At 39.9% G+C, this 19,519-nt stretch overlaps 1 protein-coding gene and 1 long non-coding RNA gene across 3 annotated transcripts in view; one reads left to right on the top strand and one right to left on the bottom strand.

Annotated features, from left to right (window-relative positions):
* Nucleotides 1-1,736, bottom strand: part of LOC117528186 — a 20,666-nt gene extending 18,930 nt beyond the window's left edge. The window contains exon 1 of the long non-coding RNA XR_004565692.1: nt 1,451-1,736. This is a non-coding gene — a long non-coding RNA (uncharacterized LOC117528186). The remainder of the gene's footprint in view (nt 1-1,450) is intronic.
* A 3,206-nt stretch (nt 1,737-4,942) lies between these two features.
* slc25a17 (solute carrier family 25 member 17) lies at nt 4,943-16,412 on the top strand. Of its 2 annotated transcripts, XM_034191044.1 has the most exons (9): nt 4,944-5,151; nt 7,603-7,663; nt 7,752-7,818; nt 10,885-11,036; nt 14,227-14,343; nt 14,491-14,639; nt 15,064-15,159; nt 15,253-15,338; nt 16,195-16,412. In XM_034191044.1, the coding sequence occupies exons 1-9, from the start codon at nt 5,077-5,079 to the stop codon at nt 16,346-16,348; spliced, it is 957 nt and encodes a 318-aa protein (XP_034046935.1). In that variant the 5' UTR covers nt 4,944-5,076; the 3' UTR covers nt 16,349-16,412. The 2 variants fall into 2 exon arrangements, with proteins under 2 accessions (XP_034046936.1, XP_034046935.1); XM_034191045.1 differs by lacking the exon at nt 14,227-14,343 and having other exon boundaries at nt 4,943-5,151.
* Nucleotides 16,413-19,519: the final 3,107 nt, after the last annotated feature.

The raw sequence follows: 19,519 nt of genomic DNA on the forward strand, positions 1-19,519 counted from the left end.
TTAAACTTGAGCCAATTCAACATGCAGATCCACCTCAGATTTTCCTGGGCAACCCCGAGTGCAAACAAGTGAGCAACTGAAAGGACTTAACAAGTTTGCGCTTCATAGCTTGTCTACACACACATGCTGGGCAGAGCCTCTGACCTTTTTCCAGTGAATTCTGGCATTCGGTAGGTTTGTGTTCTGGCTCTTTTGTTGTTCAATATTTAGAGACTAGGTGTAAGGTAGGGTTGCGTAAACCAGTACCTTGGTTGGCAAGGATTTCGTACATGATGCTGTGATGTTTTCAGTGTTTTCAATGAATAGATGCCGTGGAAGCAGCACTTGCGAAGCTCAAATTAAGAGTCCGAGTGGGTTTGTGACGGTCCTGAATTAAAACTAAAATCCAGGCTTTTATATTGATGCCTTGGACTTTGTGAGAACAGGATCTCTGTTTTGGTACAGTGTCAGATTGTTGACAGATTCACTTCATCTCTGTAGTAAAATTCATGTCTGCAACTTCAGCCTTTGAGATTGAGAGACACCTGCGAAGAGCTTATGGAGTCATGAGATCCCTATACAGAGGTATTTGGCGATGCAGTCATCTTTTGAAGAGAAGAAAGGTTCAATTCTTTGGGGTCCCGGTGCTACCTGTCTTAGTGTTTGGTTGTGAGATGTGTATGCAAACCAGTGACCTAAGGCAACAACTGAATGTAATTGGTACAACATCTGTTTGGAGGATCCTTGTGTGCCACTCAAATGACTTTGTGTCAAAGAAACCGTTATTTGGGGAGACAAACATGAGGTTTCTCACTTGCATTGTGATGTTATGGCATTTTGGATATCTCTGAATGATCCACTGTACAGGTTCCTCAGTGTGAAGGACATCAGCAACTGGAAGAGGCCAAATGTTTGCCTGCTTTCCACCTGGCTATTCGCTGTTTCACAGTTGTGAATCTCACGCTGTCTCGCGGTCCGTAACTCACGCGAGAGGTCGTTTTCAGCAGAGTTCCGGTTCAGGGCACAATGTAAACACACCTCGTGAAGTGTGGACAAGAAAACATCGGGCACAGCAGAAGTCCATCACAGGTGCTACACCTCCTTTAGATAACCTTCTCAACTTTGGAGAACATGTCATCATCATAATCAATAGTGAACTTGCTGGATCAACGCCATCCCCATCCTTGCTAGCCATTGTTTACATGCACTGTGAGATGTTGAAACTCAACGCCAGGGGGATTATGGGAAACTAATTAAAGTACCAAATGGCAGATAGAAGACTAAATTTGGGAAGTCGGGGTAGATTGTTGTCTGCCTGGGTGGTTGTTGTCCAGGACCCAAGGCAGTTCACTAATATGGTGGTTGGTGAGGTGTCATCTCATGTCCCCAAACATGATGTGGAAAACTACCAGTTTTGAGCTTTCATAGATACTTTCTCAACAAATGCATTATTGCTTTCTTCAAGACTTACTTTTTAATATTCAAGAGCAACACTGTCATTGATTTGCCATGCCTTGTGTTTCAGTTTGAAACTGCATTTTAAATTATTACATTTTATATGTGAAAAACTAAAAATAAATGAATACAACTTTCTTTTGACTATGTGTCCATGCTATAATTGTTTATAAAGAATTTGCCCACTTTGGAAATTATCTTTTGCATACAAAAAAGTAAGTCCCTTCGGCTGCTCCCTTGTTTGCACTTGGGGTCGGATCTGCATGTTGAATGGGCACAGGTTTTACGCCGGATGCCCTTCCTGACGCAACTCCACATTACATGGGGAAATGTGGCAGGGGTGGGATTTGAACCCGGAACCTTCTGCACTGAAACCAAGCGCATTAACCACTTGGCCACCACCCCTAGCCATCTTTTGCATACAACACTGGTCTTTAATCATATTGAAGGCTCAGCTGTCTACAGTTTAATGCATGTGTGTTTTAACAAAATAAAAGCAGGTTATTTCACTGATGAATTCCTCCATAATACTTGATATTATTGAGAAATAATCTACTGAGGTGGTTGGAACACAAACCTCCAGACTATTAGCCTTTCATGTATACAGCACGTAGTTCATTGCCTATAACGTGGCTTGCACAAACACTAAAATTAACAATGAAATCTATTGAGTACTGTCACATTGTGACCATAAAATTTTATTACAGAGATTAGAGCATGCCATAGGTATTAAAGGCACTGCGCTGCGGTGGTTTGAATCATATTTGTCTAATAGATTACAGTTTGTTAATGTAAATGGGGAATCTTCTTCACAGACTAAGGTTAATTATGGAGTTCCACAAGGTTCTGTGCTAGGACCAATTTTATTCACTTTATACATGCTTCCCTTAGGCAGTATTATTAGACGGTATTGCTTAAATTTTCATTGTTACGCAGATGATACCCAGCTTTATCTATCCATGAAGCCAGAGGACACACACCAATTAGCTAAACTGCAGGATTGTCTTACAGACATAAAGACATGGATGACCTCTAATTTCCTGCTTTTAAACTCAGATAAAACTGAAGTTATTGTACTTGGCCCCACAAATCTTAGAAACATGGTGTCTAACCAGATCCTTACTCTGGATGGCATTACCCTGACCTCTAGTAATACTGTGAGAAATCTTGGAGTCATTTTTGATCAGGATATGTCATTCAAAGCGCATATTAAACAAATATGTAGGACTGCTTTTTTGCATTTACGCAATATCTCTAAAATTAGAAAGGTCTTGTCTCAGAGTGATGCTGAAAAACTAATTCATGCATTTATTTCCTCTAGGCTGGACTATTGTAACTCATTATTATCAGGTTGTCCTAAAAGTTCCCTAAAAAGCCTTCAGTTAATTCAAAATGCTGCAGCTAGAGTACTAACGGGGACTAGAAGGAGAGAGCATATCTCACCCATATTGGCCTCTCTTCATTGGCTTCCTGTTAATTCTAGAATAGAATTTAAAATTCTTCTTCTTACTTATAAGGTTTTGAATAATCAGGTCCCATCTTATCTTAGGGACCTCGTAGTACCATATCACCCCAATAGAGCACTTCGCTCTCAGACTGCAGGCTTACTTGTAGTTCCTAGGGTTTGTAAGAGTAGAATGGGAGGCAGAGCCTTCAGCTTTCAGGCTCCTCTCCTGTGGAACCAGCTCCCAATTCAGATCAGGGAGACAGACACCCTCTCTACTTTTAAGATTAGGCTTAAAACTTTCCTTTTTGCTAAAGCTTATAGTTAGGGCTGGATCAGGTGACCCTGAACCATCCCTTAGTTATGCTGCTATAGACGTAGACTGCTGGGGGGTTCCCATGATGCACTTTCTTTCTTTCTCTTTTTGCTCTGTATGTACCACTCTGCATTTAATCATTAGTGATCGATCTCTGCTCCCCTCCACAGCATGTCTTTTTCCTGGTTCTCTCCCCTGAGCCTGGTTCTGCTGGAGGTTTCTTCCTGTTAAAAGGGAGTTTTTCCTTCCCACTGTAGCCAAGTGCTTGCTCACAGGGGGTCGTTTTGACCGTTGGGATTTTACATAATTATTGTATGGCCTTGCCTTACAATATAAAGCGCCTTGGGACAACTGTTCGTTGTGATTTGGCGCTATATAAAAAAAAAAATTGATTGATTTCACATTAGTAAACAGAAGTGCATTTGCAGAGTGGCACTGTCCATGTTTTTATAAAGGGGGGATTTTGTAGATCGAGTGCTGTCCATGTTGCTGAATGTTGAACTTCTGCTAGGATCCAAATGCAGATAAACATGTTGCCAGACAAAAAACTCATACACACATCTGGCCCGTTTCTTTATGAGAGAAATAATTTCAGTTAATCTGTATGTTTGAATTCTATAATACTGCCATAAAATAGTAGTGACTGCCTTCATAATGGATGATAGGGTGTGTCATCCATCATAACATTAAACAAATGGCTGATAGAAATTGAACACGTGTCCAGTGTTTTCCTTTTCTTTGTGTATGTGATGTGAATTTTGCTGAAAATTGCCTTCTCTGTAATTTCGTTTCTCTTCTCCCACCTGCAGCCCGCTGGTGTTTGTTTTGCAGACGAGGCAAAGTTAAGAGAAAACGAGACCTTTTTCGCTTTTCATGTCAAACATCAATCTTAATGGAATCTATGTTTGCAAAAGACCGGTCGTTACTGAAGACCTACAGCGTTTCTTTATCTTTACTGATAAGCTAAACCTGAATTTGTGGCAGCACCATGTGAAAACTACATTACCCATAGCTCCTATTGCGGATGCAAATTACTTCCGCCTTCAGTTTACAAACACTATTTCCTGTTGTGCTCTCCACAATAATAGTGTCTCCGCCTTAAACATTACAACTACAACGGTGAAGCACTGTTGCCAGGTTTACGCATTATACGTGCCTTCACGCCTTTTTTTTTTTTTTGGTCGATGTTTGTCCACCACTGCTCCCCATCACTGTACAAGCAGAGATTAACAGTGAATGAGGTTTCTATTACAATGATGGTTGGATGTCATGGGCAAACTCACCTAAAATAAGGTAAAACACGAGTGGCAGAAATAATCTGAGGATTGATCTCACGCACAGAGTGAGTCACAACTGCTGTGTAGTGAATGTGAATGCATGTATATTGCACATGAGCAGATACCAACAAAATGCTTCACTGCTCTCAGCAATGCCAGGTCTGCAATCCCAAGTCAAAATAATGCAATCGAACTTTGCAGGAAACTTCAATAACCAAAAGGTTTCCAATAACCAAATAGTTCTATGTATCAATCAATTAGATGCTATTCAATTGTTCCATGCATGCTAAAACTGCTGCAAGAACATGCTGTACATACCCGGTCTGTCCCCACAGAAACGCTGGAAAAATAATACATTAAAAATAGACATATTGAGCAAATCAGGTTGTTGCGTTACCTCATTGGCTTGTATTTACAGACGTGGATGTTGGATTCTCTTTTGAGACCTGGCAACCCAGGCTAGAAGGAAGCAAGGAATCAAATTTCAGAAACAAACTGAAAGAGAGTAAAACAGTCATTGTAACATCACGATGAAAATTCACTGAAAATAATTTAGCCTTATGATCAAATATTATTATTTATGACCGTTGTTATCGCCGCTCAGAATGAAGTCTGACACCTTCAGGTTGGGCGAGGTTTTCTCCTATGAGAGTTTAGTTCACGCTGTGTCAGGAGCTATGGTAAGTTTGACTCACTTTGACTGAATTTAAAATAGTTTTAAATGATCCAGCGCATTTGCAATGACACTGGTTTTTATTTTTAGTCCGTCAGCAGCGTGGTATGTGCGCAACATGAATCTTGAGAATTCCTGCAAAACTCCATTTAAAAACATGCTGTTTGATTTTAGTTGTGCTAGTACCAACGATAAATTAAATAAAAGACAAGATTATTAAATTGTGAATTGATAACAGTCTCTTTAATTCGGCAACAATAAAATCAACAAATAACCCCAAACAAGCAGAAAACTAATTTATACTACCTAAACACGCACCTAACGATATCCGGTTGTTAAGTGTGATGTAGCGTATCATGTGATTTTCAACTTCCGGGTCCAACCAAAAAAGGCGCGCTGTCAAATGAGAACTGCGCTGAGACGCTCTGATCAGGCTGCACTTAAACTGTTGCACACGGACAACAACATTAACATCGCAAAATAATACTCTTTGTATCTTGTGCCTAAAACTCTCCTGGATATATTAACTGGGTTTTTAGACGTTATTGCGTTTGTTTTATGTGAAAATGCCAGAAGCTCAGGTCATTTCTCCGTTATTTTCAATGGGAGTTGCTGTGAGCTGCGATCGCTTCCTGTTCATGTTGTTTGGGGGAAAGTGAAGTTTGCACTTTAACGTCCTGTTTATTGTCCTTTACAACACTTTGTCCTCTTTGTTGTTTTATATATATATATATATATATATATATATATATATATATATATATATATATATATATATAAGATGTCTGAAATTCGGTTTGCATTTATTAAATTCCACGCAGGTTAAAAGTAGCAGACATGGATCATTGGTAATATTTGTTTTAGCAAGTTTTCAGGGTCTCATGGATGCAGTCTCTTATTAACGTGATGAAAAGCATAAAAAATTGCATTTTAGTAATACAGTGGAACCTTGAATTACAAGTTTAATTTGTTCCGTGACCAAGCTCGTAAGCCAATCTGCTCATATTTCAAACAAATTTCCCCCATTCAAAATAACTAAAATAACTTCCATTCCTGCCTTGTAAAACATCCCCAAATCACTCTAAATTATGAAAAAAAAAATTTTTTTATTAACAAACAGACATGTATATTTTACCTGTGCATAATAAAATATATGAAAGTTTTATTAAGTGTTCTTACCTTAGAAACGCAGAGAAGGGAGGGACGGAGGTTTGCGCACACTATAAACACAAACTAGACTTAAACTGTAGATCCTTAAAAGGATCATACAGACATCTTTAATTGTAAACTTGCAGGTCTTTGGACCCAGAAACAGTTGAACTGGACGATATCTCGCCGTACGCGGCACCGGCAAAATGTCAGGTTGCGCTGTTTTGCCAGCCGTCTAAATTTATTCATGACGGAACAGAATGGCTGCGATCGGGCGGGAACTTAAAGGCGATCGGAGTTTAAGATCTCCTTATTTCACATTCATGATAGTAGCTCGATATTGGTGATTTTCATGATTGAAAATTGGCATATTTTACCATTCATTATTTTCAGGGGTGGACTGATCGAAGGTTTTGCAGACATGACACTGACAGAGAAAAAACAGGATAAACACACGTGCCGACTTGGACTTCTGTATTTTCGTTTTTATTCCGTCTTGAATTTGCAGGTTTTGTTTATCATCCCCACCCTACACAGAAAATTACCAAGACTGCAAAAATTATTCCACCGTGCCCGAAATTATTTCCACCGTGTGGCGAAAAGTGCCGGTGGAAATAATTTTGGGCGCAGCGGTGGAAATAATTTCGGGCACAGCTGTGCCACATTTTTGAGCTGCTTTTAGCGTCTGAGAATCTCTCTAGCTATTTCCACCACATGGTGATAAGCACCGGTGGCAATAATTTTGGACGCGGCTGTGGAAATAATTTCTGGCACAGTGTAAATAATTTTCACCACATGGTGGAAATAATTTTGGGCACGGCTATGCCACGTTTTCGAGCTGCTTTTAGCATCTGAGAATCCCTCCAGCAGTAGGTGATTTTCTGTTCCGATTCAAATGACTTTATGGCACCCAAAACGGCATTTAAAGATGAAAAATTAGCACCAACACTCAATGCCGAGGGCGCTGCCATGTTGAAATACCCTCTATGATGACATCATTTGAACTAGCCAATCAGCAAGGAGATCCAGTCAAATATCGCTAGGTGCATGTTTGCTGTATCTATCATATCTTGTTTTTTTGTTTCTTTTGTTTTGTTTTTTTGTTTGTTTTTAACACACTGCTTTATCTTAAAATAAGTTGATCAAGTGTTGGCCCAGATGATACGTGCTTTTATATTTTTGCCTGGACAATACTGTATATAGTTTAAATTGCTGTACATTCAATGGTTTTGGTGTAAAAATTTCTCTCATAAGGAAAAGGTCAAAGTGGAGTACTTCTTAAATACTGATCATTAGTATTATGCTTTAGGGAAGTGTGACTGCGATGACTGTGTTCTATCCTCTTGATACTGCCAGATTAAGGCTTCAAGGTAAGATGTTGTAATAATGTAGTATTACCTGTATTAATAACAGAAATGCAATGTCCATCTTAAAACAACTTATTTGTATTGTGTTCAGTGGATGAGAAGAGGAAGTCCAGATCAACTCCGGCCATTTTGGCTGAAATTGTCAAAGAGGAAGGACTGTAAGTAAACTCATACACCAATGATCTCTTTCCCCAAAGCATTTTAAGGTTAAGATCAAAGGTCTGAAACTGGTGGTCCTGTGGCTGGATATGACCCACAAATGAGATTATGGCCTGTTATTTAGTGGCATTCACACTGTATTTCTTTACGTTGAACATTGAACCTTTATAAGGTCAGAGCAGCTCCCACCAACCGCAGTAAAGACCACATTTGAAAATGAAACTGCTGGAATGTGTGTCGTGTGACTGTCTTGTCCTTGAGCTCAGTCATAAATCAGAACATGGGACCCCTTCAGTAGGTACTGAAGGGGCCCCATCAATAACTGGGGAAAAATGGTAGTGTTTTGAATTTAAAATATTATGTCTGCTGTAGTGAAAGAAATTTGTCCCATTGTATAGAAAAATAGTGCACTGTATGACTTATAGAATTTTTTATGCAATTTGGTTACTTTTACAGTTCATTTTGTTTACATGTGTTTCACTCTAACGAAGAACTTCACTACCACAGCGCTGCCAACCATCCCGCATTTGGCGGGACAGTCCCGGTATTTACCCCACATGTCCCGTGTCCCACAGGAGTGTGTGCGGGACACCCATTAGTCCTGCATTTGTGTGGTCCAGACATGTCCCCAGACCCCCCTAGTTACACTTCGTGCCCGTGGTGCTCGCAGCCACACGTGGGTGTCCCACATTGGTAAATTCAAATGTTGGCAGGTATGCCACCTTTTCATAAAACTGACCATCATACAAGGAAGCTAAATCCAGTAGGCCAGGGGTCTTCAACTCCAGTCCTCGAGGGCTGATGTCCTCCAACTTTTAGACGTGCATCTGCTTCAACACACCTGACTCAATTAATGAGGTCATTATCAGCACTCTGGAGAACTTGACTGCATACTGAGGAGGCAATTCAGCCATTTGATTCAGGTGTGTTTGTCCAGGGACACATCTGAAAGGTGCAGGAGACTGGCCATCGAGAACTGGATTTGAAGACCCCTGCAGTAGGCCATCAAGTGATTAGAAGTTTAGAATGCATTGTTCTCAGTGACTCTGAAGAGCTGGAAAAGGCTGCAGTCAGTGCTTTGGTCACAGGTTCCATCTCCACCTCGGCAGATTAAAACTTCTCCTTGTAAGAGTGTACAGTTACAAGCTGTTTTAACTCTCTGGAGTCTCCTGAGTGAATTCGGTCATGTAAAAGTCACATGACCGAGTTAAGCAAATGTCCCATTAAATTCACCAGGCTCTGTCTCTGTTTCAATGCATTTTAAAAGTGCATGCTTCAAGCTTTATATGAGTTTTTAAATTATGTTAATAGGTCTACTGTAACGTGAATTATGATTGATAAATTCAGCAGTGTGGTTTTTTTGTGTGTGTGTGAATTTTATGAACATATTTGGTGCTCGTATTTGCAGTTAACAGTCTCACATTTCCTCATTCAACTGCGCTGAGAGCTCCATCTCAGGGAAGGAGAGCAGAGGGAAAAAAACACACACACCTTCTGCTCTATCATTGGTGGAACCGCATGACATAAGCCAATCAGGATCATCAACCCACGTGGTGGCGTCTCTGAGGGCTTTCTGGACAAAACGCCACCAAAAGCAGACAGACTAACACTGCCTCCTGCTGGACAGAAGCAGGGATGGTGAAATGAGATTATTGCAATGCATAAAAATACAAGTCTAACAAGTCAAAGAATCAGGTGCTCAGAATTAATTATATCTGTTTTAATTTTTTGTTGTTATTTTTTTTTGTTTATTTGAATCAATTTATCTTTGCAAAGGGACTATATGACCCATTCAGAAACACTTCCATTATAACTTCTGCGCTTAATTTTATATTGCAATATATACCATTACCATGAAGGGATTTCATTTATATCATGATATGAATTTTAAGTCATATCGCCCAGCCCTACTGTCAGATGAAGAATTGGACAAGTTCCTATCGCAAGTTTTTGCTAGACTGAGGAAAGCAGATGCAAGTAATTATTCACCTGTCTAATTTTAAGTAAAGTATTAAATGACAAGGATTTATTCTGGTGTCGTAGAAACAAATAGTGAACCATGGAAAGAAGATTTTCATGAGTTGAAAGATGGAACATTCTTTCAAATCGTACAGATATTCTTGCCATTGCACTCGTAATCATTTAATATTTTTATACTCTTGCAAGGACAGAATCTGTCTAGTTGCCTTTGGGTAGTGTGGGTTTGACACTATGGCTAAGGTCATTGCACCCCATTGACTAGGCTATGATGATGTTAGCTCGAAGAGACTTTAAAACAAGGCCCAGGGTAATTTTAGCTGTATACAGATGTGTCACATACGGTATGATGCGATACTACATACTTTATTAATCCCCCATGAACAAAAGTGAATATCACCATCAGATGTGCCAATCAAATGTTTTGGGTGCTTAGATTACTGGTACATTCAGATATGGCTTGAATGACAATTCTATGTATTTTATAGTGCCAAATCACAACATAAGTCATGCGAAGGCATGAGGTGTAAGCCCCCCCCCCAGAGCAAGCACGTTGGCAGCAGTGCTAAGGAAAAAAATCCCTCAGGCGTTTCTTAATTGTAGGATGAAACTTCAAGCAGACCAGACTCAGAGGGGTGAGCATCTGCTTAGGCCATGCTACAGACACAATGTTGCTGGTGCACAGGACAGGAGGGTTTCAGGAACAGATACCACACCCATCTCTGGATGGAACCACACCTCTAATAGAGAGAAAAGAAAAAAAAAAAAACAGAATACTGTAGCACTATGCTAGCCATACAAAAGGGAAAATAAGTGTGTCTTAAGTCTGGACTTGAAAGTCTTTACAGAATCTGACTGTTTTATTGACACAGGGAGATCATTCCACAGAACAGGGGCACGATAATGGAAAGCTCTGTGACCCCGCAGACTTTTTATTCACCCTAAGGACACTAAGTAGTCCTGCACCCTGAGAACGCAAAGCCCGGGCTGGTACATAGGGTTTAATTAGGTCATCTAGGTAGGGAGGTTCCATTCCATGAACAAACATGTCTTAACATGTTTTTCTCTACTTTCTGTCTTCCTTGCAGTCTGGCTCCATACAGAGGTTGGATTCTGGTCATCTACAGCCTGTGCTGCTCCAACTTTGTCTACTTTTACTGCTTTCACAGCCTGAAGGCAAGCTGGCGGAGGGGACAGCAGTCATCACCCAGCTCTGACTTAGTTATAGGCATTGTTGCAGGTGAGACACAAACAGCCAGTAGAGTTATGTCACATTTTTCACACTGCTTTGCATGTAGTGAAAGACTCTCAACCAAACATGGAGGAGTCTTTCACCCAGAAAAAAAAACACTTGTCCTTGCATTCCATTTCATTTGAAACTGGTGAACAGTTCTGCAGTAGTTGGGTGCAAATTCTGTTCATTTTCAGAGGTAAAGATGGAGTCCTCTTTTTGAACCACCAGCAAACAAATGCAACATTTTGTAATATTTGTTAAAGTGGTTATTTATCGAGTCATAGGCAGTGGGTTAGATGATAGCGGCAGATTTTAAACTGGATTGTTTTCAGTGAGAGATGGTAAAATTAATCCACCACAGGCTCAGAGCACAATAACTGTGCACCATGACAGCACTTAGCACCAAAAGTTAAAAAATTTACTGCTTGCCGTAGCGACAAGAACAAATGTTTTATCTTTACCAATGAAAAAAGACAGTAAGAGATGTATTATTTAAGTGCATCACTCAGCCTTATCAGGCAATCATGAATAATATGTTTGATATTCTTTACAAAGAGGAATTGAACTGCAGTGTGACAAAAAGCTGACTTTTTAAGCTGCCATCACAGCTAAAGCTTCCTGTTTTAATATACTGTAGCACCATGCAAATCACTAAAATCAGTTGTTTCCAGTGGAGTGAAATGATCTTGCAGTACATATCAGAAGCAGAGCTTTTGCGTAAGAGTTGTAGCATTGGCGTGGAACCGCATCAGCCATTACCACTTCCGGCCCAATGCAATCTTGGATTACAAAATTTCCACCGATCGCCATTAGACCTCATTTCTTCACATTAAATGTTACGAAATCCATCAATATCCTTCACAAAATCAGGCCATCTCTGCTCCATTTGTCAACTCACCCTCCCACTCCCTTTCGCCATCGCTTTCAGGTCAGGCCCACTTTTAGAACTATGCAGTAACCATGTCATTAACCACAGTTCTTGTTACACTGGTCCATCTTAGATACCAAACTCGTCATTTTCCTAGTCAGCTTGATAAGCCACTTCAGGTATTTTCAGTATGTCATATCAGACTAGAGTTAAAGGTTAATGCTGCGTTTACACATAACGATGACAAGTCACGAATGCCACAAAGTATACATTCTTGGCCGCTGATCACGAATGTGATGATTCGGGGCAGAGGCGTCAGGTGTCCTCAGGAAATGCTGCAACCTGTTACCACACATTACGATTAATGGCACATGTTGCTGGCGAATTATGAAGAACCATTACACACAGTCAAGAATAATGTTCCGTGCTGTTGTGTGCTGTTCCGCGCTATTGCACGTAACAGCGCATCATTACGTTCTGTCACGTTGTAAATGAGGCGAATTGTCTCCACACACACACATACACACACACATCAATATTCATCCTACCATCAGCTGCTGAACAATTCAGATCACTCCAGTTTGCTCATCAAAATCCACAGCAGAAGAACTTTGTGATTGCATGCTTAGTTGGGCTCTGTGCCATGGAGTGGTGCAGAGAGGCGGAGAAGCCAGAGAGAGCCAGATGTGTGGATCCACATGGCTCTCGTCTCACTCATTTTCCCAAACATCAGGCACATGCAGCAGGTGGAACACCTGCAGGAACGCGCTGATGAACATTGGAACGAAACTTTTAGCCGACTTGGCATCACTGTCCTTCTTCAGCATACTGCAGCAATGAAACCAAATGCAGTGTAATAGGGTTTAATTGTGTGCATGTCAGAGAAGAATGCTGTCACACTCTATTAAGGATCACCACTAATCAAGATGTATCAACACGCTCAGTTGTGACCTCTCATGACATGAGGTGAAATGAGGGTGGTGCATGACATTTGTGGAAGATTTTTTTAACAGCCAGAAACATGCTCCATGAAAATCACGAATATAACGCACCAACATGCACTATTAAGATACCTATTCAGATGCATTAAGTCACATGCCAAGAATAACGCAAATATGACATTTGTAACATGTCCTGCCTATGTGTAAACGCAGCATAAGGTAATCGTGCTTAATGTAGGTGCTTACGCTTACGGGAATGGTCGTATTCCTTATATGTATGACATTCCTTTGCCATGTGAATGATAATACATCCTTTCAACGTGACGACACTAGGTGCCGTCTTGTGTGGAGAAGACTGGACAGTGTCTTGCTGTCTGCAAGCTCGATACAGGCTTTGCACATGACATCACAGGTCATGAGCAGGGGTGCCATGCATAGCTGAAGGTCATGTTTTGCCAGTCACAATACAGTTTGCTGTGTAAGCAAGCCATCTCAACTCGTCTTTCCTCTGTTTTTTTTGCCATTTTTCCACTAATACACCATGCCATAGACTTGCTGTGCAGTTCACTGTCACACCAGATGTGGACAAAAGAAGAATGTGAGCTTCAACAGGATTCCGGTGAACACAGAGCGCTGGCTTTTGCTCCACAATCCCACAGCAGCGTACACAAAATTCAGTAAAGTTAATGCCGAACATTATCACTAAGGGTAGGGTTAAAAACAGTTAAAAAAAAAAAAAAAAAAAAAAAAGCATCATGAGAATGTTACTCATTTTGTTGCGGAAGCCACAGCGTGACCACAAAAGAAAAGTGAGACTCAGCTGAGTTTTGGTCCACAGTCTCACAGCAATAAATTTAATGATGAACTTTATCACTAAGTACTATTACAAATATGTAAGTCTGCAATCCTGAATTAACTTATTAAGTCCTGAGTGTACTTAACATGTGTGGCAATAACAGTGTTGCTCCAGGTGCAATCAACAAAGAAAACAACACACCCACTGCTGTGTACAAGCGCCCAAATGGCAACTTTCGCCTTGTACCGCCATAATTCAGCACCAGAAAGGTGCCTGATATATTTGTTTCCTCCACTAGCAGGTTCAGACATAATGGGTTCATCTCTAAGCTTGTCCCACACTTCGCAGTATGTACGTTGTTTCTCGTGTAAATAATCCTGGAAGCACTGTGCATGACCGTCAACATGCCGATGGGAAGTGGCTGGGAAGGGGCCGGGTCACGTGACTGCAAGGGGTCTATAGCTTCATGTTTAACTGCTCTATTCAACACTTAGTGAAGTTGTGTTTTAGTGTTTAGGTCTTAATGAGTTACTATTAATGTTGATGCAAATCTTTAACCACAGCTCCCTTTTGCCGTTTTACTGATCTTAGGGGTTGTAAACGTTCTCATCACCACTCCTTTGTGGGTCGTCAACACACGGTTGAAGCTTCAGGGATCTAGGTTTCGCAGTGCAGACATACGTCCTACCAACTACTCTGGGATTCTTGGTAAAACATAATTTCATGCATATGTATATACTTTACTTATCTTACATAGAGACACACAACAGGAGCTGCAGTTAGTACCATACTCACAGGTGGTTCTTTGTGATGTCTTTTTTCTCTGAACAGTAAATTATTGTCCTGTTTCTGCAGATGCGTTTGTGCAGATCATCCGAGATGAGGGTGTGGGAGCACTGTGGAATGGGACCTTCCCATCCCTGCTTCTGGTTCTGAACCCTGCTGTCCAGTTTATGATTTATGAAGGCCTGAAGAGGCATCTGAGTAGTGAGCTTCACCAAGAGGTGAATGAGCACAAGACACAAGAAGAGAGTGTTGGGAACAGAGGGTGTGCTGAAAATGGAGCAGTGGCGCCCACAGCTACCAACATTATACATACTTATTTTTTTGTTGTTACACAACCTAAAAATGAAATACAGTAACTGATTAATAAAAATAATAAGGGGAGAATGTGGTACCATGGATACCATTCTCCTGATGTGATACAGTGTGGGACTTTATCTGGATAGAAGAAACCAAGAAGGAGAAATAACACTTGAGTGGTTGTGCACTTTGTTTAGAATTTTTAACTCACTAAGCAGTCTAGTTAGATACAGTGCAGTAACTACCTGGTCAACAATGATGCTGCCCCAGTAAAATTCTGTTTTAAAAAAACCTCTACATTTGTCGCAGAGAAAAAAGCTTATGGGATTCTTTTTTTCCTCAAAGCTGACGTCTCTGGAAGTCTTTGTGATTGGCGCCATTGCCAAAACGATTGCCACCATTGTCACATACCCACTGCAGACTATACAATCCATCCTGAGGGTAGGTACAATTCCCCTATTTAGAGATGTGCAACATTAGAGTTTCCTTCCCTAAAATAATATGACATGTTTTTCCTGCTTTTTATTGCTACAGTTTGGTCAGTATAACGAGTCTCTGGGCAAGTCGAAGCTAATGTCCAGCGTAAGGACTGTTAAGTGTCTTCTGGTCAACAGAGTGAAGTGAGTAACCACGTCTAAATACCTATGCAGTACTGTGCAGAACTGCTGGGCATCCTACAATTTTTAAACATCTTATTGAATTCCTTCATCAATGGGTCAGGAAAGATTTCGTGCCCAAACATTTCTGAGAATGGGGTTGTGACATTTCAGACAACAACAAAAAAAAATCCTTAAGAGTTTAATCAGTTATGAAATTACAAGCCTCATTTTCCACCCCAAAAAAACTTTTTTTATTCCTTTATAGCTGTGCTATCTGACTCACAACAAAGCAAAGGCTGTTGCTGGTGATCACTTAAAAATAAAATGATTATGAAAACAAGGTTAAATACAACCAGGTTTTTGGTATTACAGATTTATACGTGGAAAGTGGCCACACAGTTTGCAAATTTATATTTATCTATAATATATATGTAGAAGCTATTCATTAATTCATTGTAACTAAACCTTTTGCACAGTACTGTACATCGACTCATCTTTCATTAGCTTTGCAAATAAACCTGGAATTTCTTCATAGCAAAATTTTGTAACTAGTTTTTAGCCCCCAGAAAAAATCTATGATGTAATACTGAAGTATTTAATGTGAATCAGAATATGTGAAACAGTGAAACTCTAAGTCATTCATTCATTCATTCATTTGCGAGTAATGTAAAACATTCATTGCAGGAAAGATTTTATTCAAATTAAATTTTCACTGAATGATAACTTTCAATCCAGTATATGGTTGGTCAGCATTAACTGCATCACAAAACATATTTGTACAGTACATAGTTTACATATCATGTACATGAATAAATGTTAAGAAGACCTCTACATTTTTCATATGGACAAATAATTTTGTGTTTTTCATGTTTTGCAGAAAGTATGGCATGTTGGGCCTGTTTAAAGGTCTGGAAGCCAAGCTGTTGCAGACGGTGCTGACCGCTGCTCTCATGTTTCTGTTCTATGAGAAGATTGCCAGCACAACCTTTAAAGTAATGGGACTAAGCAACAAATACCAGAGGAAACGCTAGTTACCACAATCACAGATCCTTCATTGCATTAAAGGATAACTGCTCAGAGACTTTAACCTCTCCACTCCTCCGTGCCCCGTCATATTCTTCTAGTCAGTTGATTTGTCAGTGATTTGACAGTTTACAGTAACTAAAAACACAGCAATATTAACCCAATTAAGACACTGCCAAGTAACCTACATTTTCTGATGATCTTAAGTCACATAAAGTCATACTCAGAATAAGCAGTAATCAAATTATTACATGTAGTTTTCCACTCTTGTCTCACTATTGTTGACATATTTACACCTCATTCACACTATAATGTCCTATTGCCATTTTTACAGCATTGTACTAAATGTGAGCAAGTCATTACTCGGACAGTGCTCTGTAACATGATACGAGATTATGAATGGAATAGTCTATAAGCAATTCATGTACTGTAATAGGAATGTTGTCCTATTTAAAATAAAGTCAATAGTCTGATTATAGCTGGCCATGTAAACTTAATGATTACATGTGGTATGTCTTACCTGAATTTTCTACTGAACTTAAATGGAAAATACATGAAGAGGTTTTTATTATTATTATTATTATTATTTCTTTGCAAAATTCTTGAGTTTGTTATTGTATGTGCCTCTCATTCATGTATAGAGATGTTTAAGGTTTTCATTATGGAAAAGGAGTTTAATGAGATTTACAATGAATGTCAAATAACATTCCATATTGGGATGAAGACGTTTTACCTACACAATGCCTTGTTTCACCAGCTAATATTAGCTTGTGCTGAACCAATCGATCATTCATGATTTTGTCAGTGATTTTTGTTCTTCCCACGTCCACAGTTTAAGTAACTTTCTGAAACACTACACTCTAAAACATTGCAGCTGTATTTAGTTATGTCCACTTGCCACCTGTCTTTAACATAAAGAGCTCTTACAAGTTTTGGATGTTGAACTCAACTTTACAACTCAACTCATCTTGTAAAGTTGAGTTCTTCATGTGTTAGTGCCCATGGCATGGGCACTAACACATCTGTGATGGCACCATCAATGCTGAAAGGTACATCCAGGTTTTGGAGCAACACATGCTGCCATCCAAGCAACGTCTTTTTCAGGGACGTCCCTGCTTATTTCAGCAAGACAATGCCAAGCCACATTCTGCATGTGTTACAACAGCGTGGCTTCATAGTAAAAGAGTGCGTGTACTAGACTGGCCTTTCTGCAGTCCAGACCTGTTGCCCATTGAAAATGTTTGGCACATTATGAAACACAAAATACGACAACGGAGACCCCGGACTGTTGAACAACTGAAGTCCTACATCAAGCAAGAATGGGAAAGAATTCCACCTACAAAGCTTCAACAATTAGTGTCCTCAGTTCCCAAACGCTTATTGAGTGTTGTTAGAAGGAAAGGTGATGTAACACAGTGGTAAACATACCACTGTCCCAGCTTTTTTGAAACATGTTGCAGGCATCCATTTCAAAATGAGCAAATATTTGCACAAAAATAAAGTTTATCAGTTTGAACATTAAATATCTTCTTTGTGGTGTATTCAACTGAATATAGGTTGAAGAGGATTTGCAAATCGTATTCTGTTTTTATTTACATTTTACACAACATCCAAACTTCAGTGGAATGGGGGTTGTAATTAAACATTACATTTTAATCTAAATTATGATGGAAAAAGCTTTTGCAAGGTACTGTAAGTCCTTGCAATAACATCCAGCTATCTACGTCCAATTGTAAATGCTTTAAAATGCAGTGATTTATAGAAACACAATCCTCCTCTTTACTCTTTGTGGGGTCGTTAGAGCGCCATTTTAAGCTACAGTCCACCAGTTTCCTACATTGACAGTTGTGTGTCATCTGTTGCGATTCCGCAAATGCCATATTGGTCCATTCTTCGATGTTGTTCGACCATCTTTTTTCTGCCATCCTCTTCATTTGCCTTCTACATTTCCTTGCAGTATGGTTTTGGCAATTCCATCTGATCTCGTGATGTGTCCATACCACTTAAGTTTTCACTTCCTCACACTGGTTAATAGATCGTTGTATTTCTGATTTCCTCGTTTTGAATGTGGTCTTGGCAGATGATGCCCAAGATGGTCTGGTAGCATGTCATTTCAAAAGCTGTTATTTTCTGTTGGTGTTCTTTGTTCGGGGTCCAGGTCTCTCAAGCGTATCTAAAGATGGAAAGCATGAGAGCTCTGATGACTCTGATCTTATACTTGGTGGTGATTGATTGGTCTTAACAGATCTTCATGTTCTTCATTGCTGAAGAACACTCTAAAACATTGCAGCTGCATTTAGTTATGTCCACTTGCCACCTCTCTTTAACATAAAGAGCTCTTACAAGTTTTGGATGTTGAACTCAACTTTACAACTCAACTCATCTTGTAAAGTTGAGTTCTTCATGTGTTAGTGCCCATGGCATGGGCACTAACACATCTGTGATGGCACCATCAATGCTGAAAGGTACATCCAGGTTTTGGAGCAACACATGCTGCCATCCAAGCAATGTCTTTTTCAGGGACGTCCCTGCTTATTTCAGCAAGACAATGCCAAGCTACATTCTGCACGTGTTACAACTGCGTGGCTTCGCAGTAAAAGAGTGCGGGTACTAGACTGGCCTGTCTGCAATCCGGACCTGTTGCCCATTGAAAATGTGTGGCGCATAATGAAACGCAAAATACGACAACGGAGACCCTGGAGTGTTGAACAACTGAAGTCCTACATCAAGCAAGAATGGGAAAGAATTCCACCTACAAAGCTTCAACAATTAGTGTCCTCAGTTTCCAAACGCTTATTGAGTGTTGTTAGAAGGAAAGGTGATGTAACACAGTGGTAAACATACCACTGTCCCAGCTTTTTTAAAACATGTTGCAGGCATCTATTTCAAAATGAGCAAATATTTGCACAAAAACAATAAAGTTTATCAGTTTGAACATTAAATATCTTGTCTTTGTGGTGTATTCTGGTAGCATCTCATTTCAAAAGCTGTTATTTTCTGTTGGTGTTCTTTGTTCGGGTTCCAGGTCTCTCAAGCATGTCTAAAGATGGAAAGCATGAGAGCTCTGATGACTCTGATCTTATACTTGGTGGTGATTGATTGGTCTTAACAGATCTTCTTCATGTTCTTCATTGCTGATGATGCCTGCATTATTCTTGCATACCTGCCAACATTTAAAT

This window comes from Thalassophryne amazonica, chromosome 16 (assembly GCF_902500255.1).
Source record: "Thalassophryne amazonica chromosome 16, fThaAma1.1, whole genome shotgun sequence".
NCBI classification, from domain to species: domain Eukaryota; kingdom Metazoa; phylum Chordata; class Actinopteri; order Batrachoidiformes; family Batrachoididae; genus Thalassophryne; species Thalassophryne amazonica.